The following is a 14,786-nucleotide window of genomic DNA, read 5'->3' as shown; positions in this document are numbered from 1 at the left end:
ATTGTCTTTCTAGAGGTAAATTCAAGAGACACGACACCAAAACCAAAAATAGGAATAAAAGAATCATCTCCCATTTTCGGTACTGACCCATCTTCAAGCGGAGTTAATGTTTCAAACATCCGCTTATCCTTGCATACATGGTTCGTTGCCCCGGAGTCGATCCACCAAGCAACATCATCATTTTGTACATAGAATGATTCAGGAATGAATGAAACATAGTAAACATAATTATGATTAGAATTATCAAAGTTAGTCAAAAACTAACATCCTTTAACTTGGGCCGAAGACCCGTTCACCTTCCCGTTGGCTCCACTGTTTCCAGCACCATTGTTGCCTAAATTCACATAACAATCACGCTTGCAATGCCCAACTTGACTGCACCTCTAATAAACCAAATCCTTTCTCTTTTTCTTGGAGTTGCTTAGGACATGTTCCTTCTTGCGTTTGCCATGTCCTTTGTGGTTCTGATTCCATGGTTTGTTTTTAACCATATGAACCGAGGGCTGTCCAGATTCAACTTTTTCTTTGGGTTTATCAGATTTGTCACTTTCCTTCGCACGAAGAGATTCTTCAACACGAATGTGACAAAAAAGTTGAACCAAAGACATATCCTCCTTTTGATGTTTTAAGTTATGTTTGAAGTCTTTCCAGGATGGAGGCGGTTTGTCAATGATGGTTGACACATAAATGGGTTCATCCATATATATACGGTGCAGTTTAAACTGACCATATATGCCAAGGAGTTCATTGTATTGTTCAGTAACATACCTTGAATCGTCCATCTTATAATTATTAAAGTCACTGACCAGAAACTTCTTGCTAGAAGCATCCTCAGTGATATATTTCAATTCAAGGGTGTCCCACAACTCCTTGGCACACAAGGTTTCACTATGGATATTAAATAAAGCATCAGACATATCGTTCAGAATGTGACCTTTGCAGATGTAGTCATCGTTGTCCCACTTATGTCTCATTCTTATCTCTTCAATCGTCTCAACAGCACCTTCCTCAGGCTTCACTGGTCTTGGAGTAGTCAGCACATATGCTGCTTTTAGAGTAGTCAGGATGAAGTGCATCTTCTTCTTCCAACGCCTGAAGTCAACGCCTTCGAACTTCTCCAGCTTTGCAAACTTTGTGGTCATCTCGCGGATTGAGTCTCCCATCTCTAGGAATAGAAACTATCAGTTTGATTGTTGGAAAAATAGAGTTTGTGGTGGAGATCTGGATACCACTTGGATCGTATGAACACTTTCCGAACTTCTATTTCTAACCTATGTCTAGGTTGTACGAAATTCAACCTAGGATAATCCAAATGGACACTTACGATTCTAGGCACAGAAATCGTAAGACAAATTGCTAGAAGAATTTTGTGAGTGTTTGAAGAAAAACGAGAGTTAATTTTCGTGTATTTCTTCTCAAAAGGAAGAGTCGTTTATATAATAAACGAGATTAGGGTTTCATTAGGGTTGAGCCATCATGAATTGCTTTGGAAGCAAGTCAGGATAATCCAGATTTTAAGGGGGATTTTGGGTATCCAAAACTAATGAGTTTCATTAGTTTTACCATAATCACCCTCAAGAATATGAATTTTCCACTATGTTCTCATATGTTAAATTCGGAAAGGTTTTGGGGCGCTGCCCCTAATCCCCGCCAAACGGGCGCCGCCCCTTTGGAAACCCCGGACCCAGGGGCGCTGCCCCCAGACCCCCAACTTGTCGTCGAACCGGCTTCTAATTCGATCTTACACTCCGCACAAACCCATACATATATTAGAGTACTAATTATGAAGCCCCTTAGCTCACATGTTAGTTCCAGTTACATAAAATGACATGGTGACACTAAAATCACCAACAAAAATATATTATAACAATGGGTTGGAAAAGTTAATTGATCCATTGATAAGTACTCAAATTAATGATCGTTCTTTTCATACGTTTAAACAAGTTGCATGTCAGTGTATAACATTCATAATCGAAGGATCGGGCCAAGATGGATAAGATCATCAAGAGCATCGTGGAGGCATTGGTTGTTCAAGTAAGTCTTTGTAGTTATTTATATTCAATGAAAAACTAGTTTCGTGTGGGAGAATGAAAACTACCATGCACAATGCAACAAAAATAGCATTCTTAGTTAAAGTGGGATTTAATTTCTTTTTTTAAGAACTCTAACACACACCCTCTAAATCCTACTTTTAAAGTATGTATACATTTGTCTACCAAGGGACTTGAACCCTTTAACTCCTTAGGGGAGGGATACTTTTTGAAACAACTGATACCACTAGGCCAATAACCATTTTGTAGTGGGATTTAATATTCAGACTCTAACCAAACTCGGTTTTGTTTATATTCACAGAACCATGGAGCTGCTTCCACCAGTGCCATACAAATAAACCAATTTCAACATCTAGAAAGTTCCTAGTTCCACTGAATGAGTTTAAAATTGCCACCAAAGGTCTACAGAGGAGAAATCGCTGAACGTTGGCAAACTGACACAGTTTTCTTCGACCGTATAGATCCCTCCATAGGAGAGCATAAGTTTCGTAATGAGGTCGAGTTGATGTCCAGCTTCAACCATGAAAACATCATCACCTTCAGTGGCTATTCTGATAAAGGTAATGAGAGGATTATAGTTTCTGAATACGCTATCAATGGAAGACTTGATATGTATCTCAAAAAACCCAATAAGCTCAAGTGTATAACATCGACACAACGTCTTAAGATTTGCATAGGAGTAGCAAGAGGACACAAGTACCTTCATTCAGGTCATGGGGAACACAACATAGTAATACATAGAGACATCAAAAGTGCAAACATTTTGTTAGATTCTAATTGGAAGCAAAAATTTGTGGTTTTGTGTTGTTAATGATAGTTGACCGCAATAAGCAACAAGGCTATGAGCATGTTGCGGGTACACCCTTTTACTTGGATCCTATTTACAATGAAAGCGGAATCGTCAAAACATAATTAGACATTTACTCATTTGGTGTGGTAATGTTTGAAATGTTGAGTGGGATGTTGGCTTATAGTGAGAGGAGCATTGGTGACGCTCGGCATAAAACACTCATAAATTTGGTCCGACGCTACTATCATGAAGGATTGGAAAACTTAGTTGATTCTCATATAAGAGATCATATTAATATCCATTCTTTTCAAGTGTTCAAAGAAATTGCATATAGATGCATTAGTCTGAACTTAAAGGAACGGTCATCAAGAAGATTGAAGAAGCGCTTGATATTCAAGTAAGTCTTTTCATTTAAATATTCTGGAGGAAATTAATCAATTTGATACGAAAAGTAAAATTATCATATCATACAACATACATTCCTAGAAATTGGCTAGTAGGAACACCTCATACAACCTGGTTAAAGAGCAATTTGGTCCAATAAAAAGGCCATGTTTTGTAATTATCAGCAATTCTAGTCTTGTCATAGGTTATTATCTTTTCAAAATATTCAACTACGTGATTTGATATAAAACGATAAGGTTACACCACAACTAGAGAATTCCATATAATCCCACATCAAGACCACCATTAACAGATATGCCACTAACATGAAATCATTAAACTTGTTCATACTCTTGCATCTTTTTTATGTCATATAAAAATATATAAACAAAAAACGTAACATGTAATGTAGTGGGATTAAAGTTTTGAAGAAATCCGTTGTGAATTTTTAAGCTATTACAAAAAAATGGCACACCATCTCTAATCAAAGTCAGATTTGTTTATATTCACAGAATCACGGAGCAGCTTTATATTCACAGAATCACGGAGCAGCTTCTAGCATTACTGCTCCAAGCCAACAATGTAAAACCCTAGAAAGTTTTCTAATTCCACTCGAGGAGATAAAGTTGGCAACCCAAGACTTTAGTGTTGAAACTCATATTGAAGATGGTGGATTTGGTGTGGTCTACAAAGGGCATGGATGAATGTTTCACAAGATGTTGTATGCCGGATTGTGATTGGTTGACATTTTTCATAGGCTTATGGGCAAATCGGCTTGGCCCATTAGGATTTTAAGTCTGATCTCTCAAGTATAAATAGGGATGCATGCAATGTCATTTTGTATCTTGAATTGTAATGTGATTGACAAATCTCTGTGAAATTGTACTTATAACCTCTGTTTTTGAGCTCTAAAATAAGGAAATACTCCCGTGGATGTAGGTCACATTGACCGAACCACATAAATATTATGTCTTGTATGCTTATAGTTTTGCTAGTTATCCGTTGTAATTCCAAACAGATATATTAGCCTATTAAAGCAATTAAAAAATGATTTAAAGAGCATATTTAACATGCTGACATGAATTAAAAATAATTATCTGATTTAGAGCTTAGTTTGTAATATATATTACTTGTATTTATCCCTTATAATAATATAGTGACATATTATTTCATTTTTCCTTAAAACTGTCATTAAATTTTCAAAAAAAGAATCAATTAAACTACTTTTTATTTTGGTTCATCACACTCAAATTTCGTTTTTATTAGATTCACCAATTACTTTCGTAGTCAAAAATGGATTTTGTCTGGTGAGTTGATCGAAAATTCCTTGAAAGGTCGAAAGAGATGTTGAGTGATTCAGAATCGTAAGGGAAATTGTATATAAACATTTAAGAACAATCATTGTAAATGTATAATAAACAAAATATGTAGTTCTTAAAATATAATTAATTCACTTATTAATAATTAAAATCTTATTTGGTATCCGAATTCATTATAAATTGGGTCAAACATCAAAAGTCAAGTGGATAGAACTTAATTTTATAAAAGGCTTACAAGATTTATTCACTATATTACATTATTATTACGTAGTTTACTTGGTATTTTCGATGACACGGTTATTCACCAACATGATATTAGTCAACTGTTTATGATATCCTTTTAAGCCAAGGGCTATATAAGTTGAGACACAGGGCGGTCTAAATTAATATTACCTCAAAACAAACTTAGTGTTTTACATCAATCCATATACGTTAAAAAAATCGATACAAAATATAATTTTAGATCAATACAAACACATCAAAAAACTTTATAACATTTACCATCAGTGGCGAATCTAGAACCAAAATCAACGTGGTTCCTTATATAAATCAATTGGAAAAAACTATGAAAATGTAGGTCTTTTGGCAAAAATAAAGTAATTCTTTATGTTGTTTTATATAGAATTGTTGTATTAAAAATGAAAAAAATGTAGGTCCTAGGACCCACCTTCACATAGTGTAGCTACGCCCCTGTTTACCATATGTTTTTATTTACAGAAAACAAAATAGATTTGAAAAAAAAAATTACTAAAGTTTATTATGCAAATGGTTCTTTTCCATTCGTTTTTATTCGGTTTAACCAGTTCAACCGATTTATTTTAACCGGTTCAACCGGATTTTTCTAAAAACCAGTCGGTTTAATCCGGTTCATAAATCGACGTAAAACCGGTGATGGTTGAACCATTTCCTCTCTCGGTTCCCGGTCCAACCGGTTCGACCGGCCGGTTCAAACCAGTTTTTAAAACATTGCCCAAAAGCCGTTTTTCTTGCAATTCAAGGACCAAAAACTAGACCGGGTTAGGGTGTGTCGATTCCGATTCCCCAAACCGGTTCTCAGTTCTTAGACCGGATTATAGGTTGTTGGAACATTTTTTGGGCTTCATGTTTCCTGGACCATAACTGCTATCAGCATATTGTCATTGTTAAAACTTTGCTCCCAATGGAATACTGTTGTACGATTTTTAGCTATTTATGGAGAAGACTTTACTATTTTTTTATAGTCTAATTGTAATATACTAATTCTTAAATCACATGCTTAAAAAAACTAATATACGTATTCTACTTCTTATGATTATATATAATATATATTGTCAAATAATTTATACCATCCTTTTTCTCAAATTCCAAATATTTTAACCATTTATGTTTAATGTTATACTTGTATGGATTTTTTATTAGGTTTCGTAAGTGTTTTGTTGTGTCAAGTTTAGTATGCGAACTTGGATTCGCAAGTCTGGTTTGTTTTTATAGTAAGGTCGTCATTTCTTAGACGATTATGTTTAGGTCTCGTTATTTAGCATAGGTTTGCAGTCATAGACTGTTCGCTTAGGTATTCCTTTCTGACTTCCTTTACGTTTATATAAAGAAATGTATGTTAGAAGAGAGAGTATCATTTTAAAGAGAATAGTTCCCTACCTTGTACCAAATTTTTCTCTAGTGCTCTCTAATGAAACAATGATTTTATTTACATTTTTGTGTTCATAATCATTCATTCGTTAACAAACTAGAATCATTATCGTTCCAATAATTTTCACAAGTGGTATCAGAGCGGGTGATTTGTAAGCTATTTTTTGAATCAAAATTTTTATCGATGTTCTTCAAGTTTTTCAGATTTCTACTTTGAATTTTTTATCATTTTCTCATTTTGCAAGTGTTCTTGTAAAATTGATCATAAATTCTTTGTTGAAATTTTCTTTTCGGTCTGAAATTCATTTTATCTTACAGATCTGATTCTATTTTTGTTTTCATTCAAAATTTCTCTCAAAAATGGCAAAAGAAGATTCTCACTCTATTTCTCTTAATCTTCATCGAAGTATTGGTTCTAGAAATCGAATTCCAATCCTTTTCCGGAGAATTATGAAGTTTGGGCACTTCATGTTGAAGATTATGTTCTTGGTATCGAAATTCATGGTTCAAGCATTTTGCATGTGATTAATGAAGAATCTTACAAGGAAGAGAAGATTAAAGAGATAGTTTATACTAAAAAAATGGATGATCTTGCTGTTAATGGTGATCTTAAATCAGATAAGAATGAATTGTTGATGAATAATCTGAAAGCATTAAGGTTTATAAGGTTTGCGCTTCCTCCAGACACATTTCGTTTGGTAAGTTCTCTTCATGAAACTAATGATATCTGGAAAAGGTTGAAAGAGTTGTACTATGGTGATGCTGACTTGACTCATTAAATCCAAACCACTATTTTATTTGAATTTGATCCTTTTGAGCAAAAACCAGATAAGTCTATTGATCAAAATGTTACTCGTTTTAACCATTTGCTAAGAAGAATGCTTAAGCATGATTTGAGCTGGAAAATTATTGAACAGAAAGTAACATTTCTGAATGGTCTAAGATCAGAATGGAAACTAATTGTGTAACACCCGATCATTTCCAGTAAAAAAAATTTCATATTCTTTCATGTTTTGATGTTGAGGGTGTGACTACACAGGGCGTAGATAGCCACCTACATGCTGCATAGAAGGAATCTTGGAGACGGTATTTTAATGATCTACGAAGGGCGTAGATCTTGGTACGCAACGCGTACTCGTCCAGATGATTATGATTGCAGGTACATCTAACGATATGGGCAAGGCGAAGGTGTGATTATGCACATCATCCTTGATATATATATATATATATATATATATATATATATATATATATATATATATATATATATATATATATATATATATATATATATATATATGATCTATGATTTTTTGATACTCTGATTTATGATTATGACGTTTGGAAACTATTATTTGTATGATTTATGGATTTTGATATGGTTTTAAAAACAAATTTTTTTCATGATTTGTCGATGTCACAAGTTGGTATCAGATACATGGTTTGAGAGAACTTGATGAACACTTATGGGATTCCAAACTCAAACAAAGGATCTGTAAAATAGTTTTCAAAACTAGCCTTATAATGATCAACGGAAAGGATGTGATGTGTACAATCAGTCGGAGTCAAGGAAAGTATCCCCAAGGCACCGACACTTGTTTCATGTATTGATAATATGACAGAATTGCATGCTAGTTGGTAGGCTAGGGATCTTCAGAAATTGTATGATAGAATTGCCTTATTTATGATGCCTGATAGCCTAGGGGAATTTCTTGTTATGCTAGATGGAACTGGCATTATTACTATGGTTGCTTAGTGTGTGCATCATTGTTGTACATAACTAAGATTTTATATCCTGGTGTATCTTTGGAAGAGAAGAGAAGGATTTCAAGCAAGGAACGAGAGGAGGCTGTTAGATCTGTTGCTATTCATCCAAGAGCTTCTGTAAAAGGTATAAAGTTTATACATTTCTCATTAGTTTGGGTAGATCTCATATTATTGGAGATTAGGGCTTCTTTTCTATCTAATATTAGGACTCTGAGTATATTAAGCACATATAGAGATTTGGACATCAGATCTGGACCTTGTGAGGTCCCCAGAGTCCAAAGGTTCCTGCTTTATTCAGTCATAATAAAGTCTTGAGTGAAAAACCCTTAATAGAGCATGTTCTTGGCATTTCGAGCCCTAAGTGCCATGCATGAACGTAAAGCTCGTGGATTTACGTGATAAGCGAGCCTTGAGAGCTTACATCTAGAGTGTGAGAGGGCTTTCTGCCTGGAAATCGTCTGTTTACGTCATGGGTCTGAATGGACTCGCCGAGTCGATGAGCCGACTCGACAAGTCAGTTAGGGTTTGTCACGATGAGCTGGTCATGCTATAGCTCGGCGAGTTACGGGTTAACTCGACGAGCTGGACCTTCACGAGACTTCTGAGGAATGAGTGGACTCGATGAGTCAGACGAGTGCACTCGGCGAGTCAGGTCAAACCTGGACTGTTGACTTGAGTTTGACTTATGTTGACTTTAGGGTTTGGTCAGCGTGAGTAATAGAGACCATGGAGGGGTAAAATGGTCTTTTACCCATTCCAAGAGTTAGAGAGAAAGAGAGAACAACCTTTGGTGTATTTGAGTATGAGTAGAGTATTAATTAGAGATAATTATCCAACATGTTAGGCGGAGGCTAGTTCGAGATTTCCATGTACAATACTTTTACTTGCTAGCTTACGAGGTGAGTCTTCTCACTATACTTACCATGAGTGGTACCTTTGTGATATTGAGATGTTTATTGTGCTTACATATGTATCTTAATATTCTGCATTATGTCTTTGTGATTTATGTTGAGTATTGTTATTATGAGCTTATTGAGTTGGGACCAGAGGGTCCCACTGAGACACATTAATCGGAGGGTCTTATTGAGTTATAGCCTAGATTGGCTAATGAATTATGTATGGTATTTTGGGGAACTCACTAAGCTTCATGCTTACCATGTTATGTGTTATGTGTTTCAGGTACTTCTCAAAATCACGGGAAGGCGCCGAGTTGATTGTACACACATCAGAGATTGAGTTGATTGAGAGGATCCTGGATTTTTGACATATACAGTTTTTGGATATGAGAATTGATGATTTGACATTGTGACATTTTGTGATTTTATTATCGAGATAAATGTGTTTTTAACTTGAAAAATTTGGTTTGAAATTTATGTTGTTACATTTGGTTGTGGGATTAGGGTAGAATAAGGTATTCGACTGTCTATCGAATATAGTGTTATGTATGATTAGCATACATGAACACATGCATGGTTAGTGGAAGTTTCATGGGTGCGTATGGCTTATGGTAGGCCAGCGTAAGAGATGATTAGCCACTCTTAGGAGAGTATGTATAGGATGTATATGTATCCTACATGTGGGGCCTTATGGTCGGGTCTTCCGTGACGACCCCTTGAGATAAATATAGGTAGGTATGGAAGGTAGTATGGGCCCGTACTACTGGAAGCACAGTACCCGTACACGTATCAAGGACGTCCTAAACCCTGAGGGATTAGTAATCCCGTTATGTTGTAATAGTATGAACTGTGGATTTTCTGATATATTTCGGTTTGTTTTTCAGTATGTCGATCACTAGAGGTTCTGTATCAGGAGGTGGCGGCTCGGAAAGGCCACGTTTGTTAGATGATGAGATTCGCGAGATGATCACCACCTAGGTGACCATGGCTGTTAGGGAGGCGGACCCTGAGTTATTTAGATCTAGTAAGACCTCCATGATCGAGATGTTTAATGAGCATTTGTTGTCGTCAGTGAGGCTGCTACTGCCATAGCCACTGTAGTTGTTGTTGCTACGTGATTCCACGGGAGAAGGACGGTATAGTACCGGGTCTCAGCAACACGAAGGCCCCGGAGTTCGACGGGGTCAAGGACTCAATAGTTACCATTAGGTGGATATCTGACATTGACGGTTGTTTCTTCACTTGTTCGTACCCAAAGGACTAGAAGGTCATGTTTTCCTTGAACCTTCTTCGTTTGGGGGCAAAGGATTGGTGGAAGCTCGTGACCGGTGATTATTCTCCTGCGGAGAAGGTCACAATGACATGGGAGCAGTTTACAGAAATATTATGTACTGAATATTTTCCATTGGTGGAGAGGGGGAGGTTATCCCAAGAGTATCTGTCGTTAAAGCAGATGACAAAGTCGGTGACAGAGATCACCAAGATGTTTACAAAGAAAGCACTGTTCTGCCAAGAGAATGCCTCTTCGGAGCAGGTTCAAATGTCCCGTTACTTGAGCATGCTCAAGATGAACATTCGTGAGTTCGTATCGAACCAGAGGTGCAAATCTCTCTCTGAGTTGCAGTCCTTCGCTCGGAGGAGAGAGATTGAGATTGATACCTATACAAGAGAGAGGAAGCAGGCTCCAAGTCAGACTTAGCCGGCAGCAAAGCGGTTCAAAGCCGCTGATGCACGATCTAGAGGTCAGAGGGGTTGCACTTGTGGCAAGTGTAAGAAGACGCATGAGGGGGCATGCCTAGCAGCGACTAGACACAAATGTGGCAGGGAGGGTCATATTGCTAGGGATTGTCGTTAGTAGGGCCCATTACCGAGTTTGCTACTATTATGGTCAAGTTAGCAATGTGAAGGCCAACTATCCCTTGCTCACTATGAGACCAGTGCAAGCTCCACCACTGGCTACTTCAAGGATTATGGATGGATTCCAGGGGAGATCTGAGTCGACCCCAAATGCCAGGATTCGTGCTTTTCGGCTCACATCAGATGAGACCATGGCGGCGCCTTACAGCGTTACTAGTATGTATTCATTTATTTTTTGTTTAGTTATTTCATGTATGCTTATGCTTATATCTTTGATACGTACCTTCTTAGTTAATTCTTTGCCTACTCTTTTGCTTTTTGAATCGGGTGAGAGTCGATTTGTTGTATCCCAATCCTTCCGTAAAGATTTTTTCATGATTGTTGGGGTACTGGCGTGTCCGTTGTGAGTCTCCATCACCAACAAACACGTGGTTGCAGCTTCGAGTGTTTTTCAGGAGTTTACTATGGAGATATTCAGGGTGTCTTACCCGATTGACTTGATTCCCATCCCCATGGTAGATGTGTGCATGATTGTGGGGATGGACCGGTTGAGCAAATTTGGCACCATGATTGACTGCGAGAGATAGTTTCTGATAGTTCGAACCCCAGATGAGGGAGAACTTACTATTTATGGTGAGGGTACCTGAAACATCCAAAATATGGTCTCAAAAATTTCATTTTAATAATAGATAAAATAGTATTTGTCCAATAACATCCAAACATTTAATTAAAAACTAATGTATCAATTTGCCATAAAATCATAGTAAAATATCATAAGTGGAATCTTAATGGTGTGTACGATGCAGTCATCCCGAGCTCTTCCATTTACAACTGGAAGTACCTGAAACATGAACTAAAATACCACATAGCAACCATACGATAAACATGCAATAAACATATAGTGGGCCCCACCCTATCATCGAGCCCCGCTTGGCATCGGACCCCGTCCGACATCGAGCTGAGCTCAGTAATCGGGCCTCGCCCAATATACAATAACATATATCAAATAACCACATACACATGCAATAATCACATAGCATACATATATCCATTAGGCCCCGCCCGGCGTCGGGCCTTAGCCCGGAAAACATATAAACACAGGTACATGCAAGAGTCATAAAGACAGTTAGCATACGAACAACATAACATTAACATGGGTCGGCATTGGTTCCTTCGACCGGCTAAACCCGGTAAGGAAACCCACCTCGAATACATAAAGGTAGCTGAACGGATCCCGGCTCCGAATATCGACTCTACTCAACGCCTAAACAGAAAAGATTTCCTTAAATACAACTCAAAAATACCCAAAAGCCCCTTATAGGTCAAACTGGGTCAAAGACTAAAGTCAATGTTAAATTCAACGGCCGAGTTGACCCAACTCGCCGAGTTTATCCATTAGTCTGCAAAGTCGGGAATAAATCGATCCAACTCACCGAGTTTATCCATAAACTCACCGAGTTCGCCAGAAACCCAACATCTTAATTCATTAAGCCGACCTTACCGAAACTAAGAGCTTCACAACTTGGATCTTAACTGAAATGGAATCAATAAAGTGTAAAGTTTCCAACTTTACCCCTAAGAACCACCAAAATGGTTTCAAAACCCAAACCCTAGGCTTGAAAGGGTGAGGGCTTAATCATTAAGCACTAAATCACCAAAGGCATAGCCCCAAACTATAGATCTGGCCCTAAAAGTTAAATAGCCATGTAAAGTTTCCAACTTTACACTCATGCATGACTAGGAAAGGCTCAAATGTTAAAAAGATGCCAAAAGAAGGACTTAATGAGAGTATGAAGCCCTTAAGAGTCTCGAACAAAGAAAACCCAGTGTCTACTACTCAAGGTATTTTCGAAACCTCTACCATTATTACCACTACTTCTCTACCACCGCCATTTTTCACAACAATTTCTACATCCACATATTCACCAACATTTGATCAAGTCATGAATCAACCCATCACTTCTCTATTTCCGTCTCAATCCACTAAACCACCCAAAACGATGAATGATGATGATACTGATGATGGAGGGTTTGGAGGATCATTTGCTGATTTAGAATTTGATCCTGAAGAAGAAGACATTCTAGATCATATGTTTATGTCGGGGAAACACTTCAAGATTCTTAACAGAAAGCTTAACTCTTTATTTTAATCACAAGCAGATGGAGGAAGCAAACATTATGTATCTGGCATTGAAGTCGATGTCATGCTCAAAGCTCAGGAGCTTCGACTTCAACACAAGCTGGATGTCATGGATAAAAACAATGAGCTCCGAGTAAAAGCTCAAACTAACACTTTTAATAGTGAAATCAAGGAGCTAAGGATGGTTGCGAAGGAACGACATGTTCTCTTCATTCAGCATGTTAAGACTATTAGACAAGGTGTGAATAGCAAGCTAGAGGAATTGAAGGTTGATGTGGCAAAGGAAATTATAGAGTTGAATACCAATTACTCTTCTCTACTTTCGAAAGTAGATATTGTTGCAGGGGCTGTAACAAAAGTCGTAGAGTGGTATCAATCTCTTCTTCCCAAGTTTGATGACAAAGAAACTGTTGATATTACTAGTTTTGGGAAGCTTGATGCTATGCTTCGTGCATTAAAAGAGATGATTTCGAAGTCTGGGTCTTCATCTCTCTTAACTCCTGAGTTTTTAACTTAGAAGTTTCATTCATTCGAGACTGCAATTCAGAAGGAGTTGTCTCTTACCAACGAATGCCCCGCCTGTTGTCACAGGGGTGCAACAGGGAGAATGGAAAGTTGTTAGTAAAGGAGAATGTGCTTCTGGGAAAACGAATGAAGAAGCAAAGGTTGTTGGTAAGATTTTTACAACTCATTTCCTACTCCAAAACCGACAATTTCGAAGGCTGAACCAGTGATGGCAACTGTGACAACTACAAGGCAGATTGCTAAGGGCATTGCAATTGGGTCAACAGGTGAAGGGAGTTCCTCAAAACCTAAGCAAACTACAACAAATCAACATAAAGGAAAAGGGCTTTTTGTAGAAAAATCAAAGGAAGAAAGAAAAGCTGAAATCGAAGCAGATATGGAGAAGCAGTGTCAAATTCAAAGTATCTTGGTGCTTCGTAAAGATGATCCTCCTACTTTGAACAAAGGTGATCCAAAGAAGCTACACAGTTATGAGAATATCGAAGCAAGAGTGGCTTACAATGAAATGTATGAGTTCGAAAAGAAGCCAAGAAAAAGTTATGTCATTGAGAATTCTGACATGAATCAGCTTGATTTTCCAATCAATGAGATGATGTTTCTTACAGCTCAGTATAAAATTGTTCATCAGTTTAAGGATAAAGATGATTTTATTCAAATGAAGCTGAGGTTCCATGTTGTGTTGGTGTAACATCCTAATTTTCAAGTCCAAAAATTTCTTTTTAATTAACTGTCTCATAAAAACATTCATAAGAAAATACTGTGAAAACACATCATCTCATAAAACAATGTATCATGTCTAAAAACCCAAGTCATAAAATAATAACATATCAGAGTACAATCCCAGAAGACTCCATGCGGAAATCATGTGTGTGTGTGTGATGCGCTGCTACACTGCCGGCTCCTTCCCCTTAGACGAAGAGGTACCTAAAACCCAAAACTAAAAATGTATGCACAAAGCTTAGTGAGTTCCCCCATCATACCACATACCATACAGACATATCGCATTCATACTGTCGGGCAATTCTGGGGTGCCCGACCTACCCAGTACGGCCATTCTGGGGTGTCGACCTACCCGTGTCAAGCCATTCTGGGGTGCTGACCTACCCATGTCAAGCCATTCTGGGGTGCTGACCTACCCTTCGGTCCTATCAACCGAACCTCGGGGACTATTCCACCCCCTACTGCTACTATCACATATATCATAACGTAAACATACTGTCAGACGTTTCTGGGGTGTCCGACTTACCCTTCAGTCCTAACAACCGAACTTAAGGAATATTCTCTCCCTACTACCACTATCACATATAACATAACGTGTCAGCATATAATCATATCATCACATACTGTCAGACATATCTGGGGTGTCTGGCCTACCCTCCGGTCCTAACAACCGGACTCTACTACTGTCACATATACATATCGTGCTAGCAT

The 14,786-nt window shown here is 37.7% G+C and overlaps 1 protein-coding gene across 1 annotated transcript; it reads right to left on the bottom strand.

Moving 5' to 3' along the window:
• Positions 1–383: 383 nt before the first annotated feature.
• On the bottom strand, positions 384–1,163 carry LOC145112149 (uncharacterized). The gene has a single exon (XM_079048358.1). The coding sequence runs from the start codon at positions 1,161–1,163 to the stop codon at positions 384–386; it is 780 nt and encodes a 259-aa protein (XP_078904484.1).
• Positions 1,164–14,786: the final 13,623 nt, after the last annotated feature.

This window comes from Lactuca virosa, chromosome 5 (assembly GCF_052849685.1).
Source record: "Lactuca virosa cultivar CGN04683 chromosome 5, Lactuca_virosa_CGN04683_v6, whole genome shotgun sequence".
Lineage (NCBI taxonomy): Eukaryota > Viridiplantae > Streptophyta > Magnoliopsida > Asterales > Asteraceae > Lactuca > Lactuca virosa.
This window is presented reverse-complemented; position numbering and strand designations above follow the sequence as displayed.

Excerpts from the sequence above, each read along its gene's own strand:
- LOC145112149 (XM_079048358.1), bottom strand. The coding sequence starts at position 1,163 with ATGGGAGACTCAATCCGCGAGATGACCACAAAGTTTGCAAAGCTGGAG.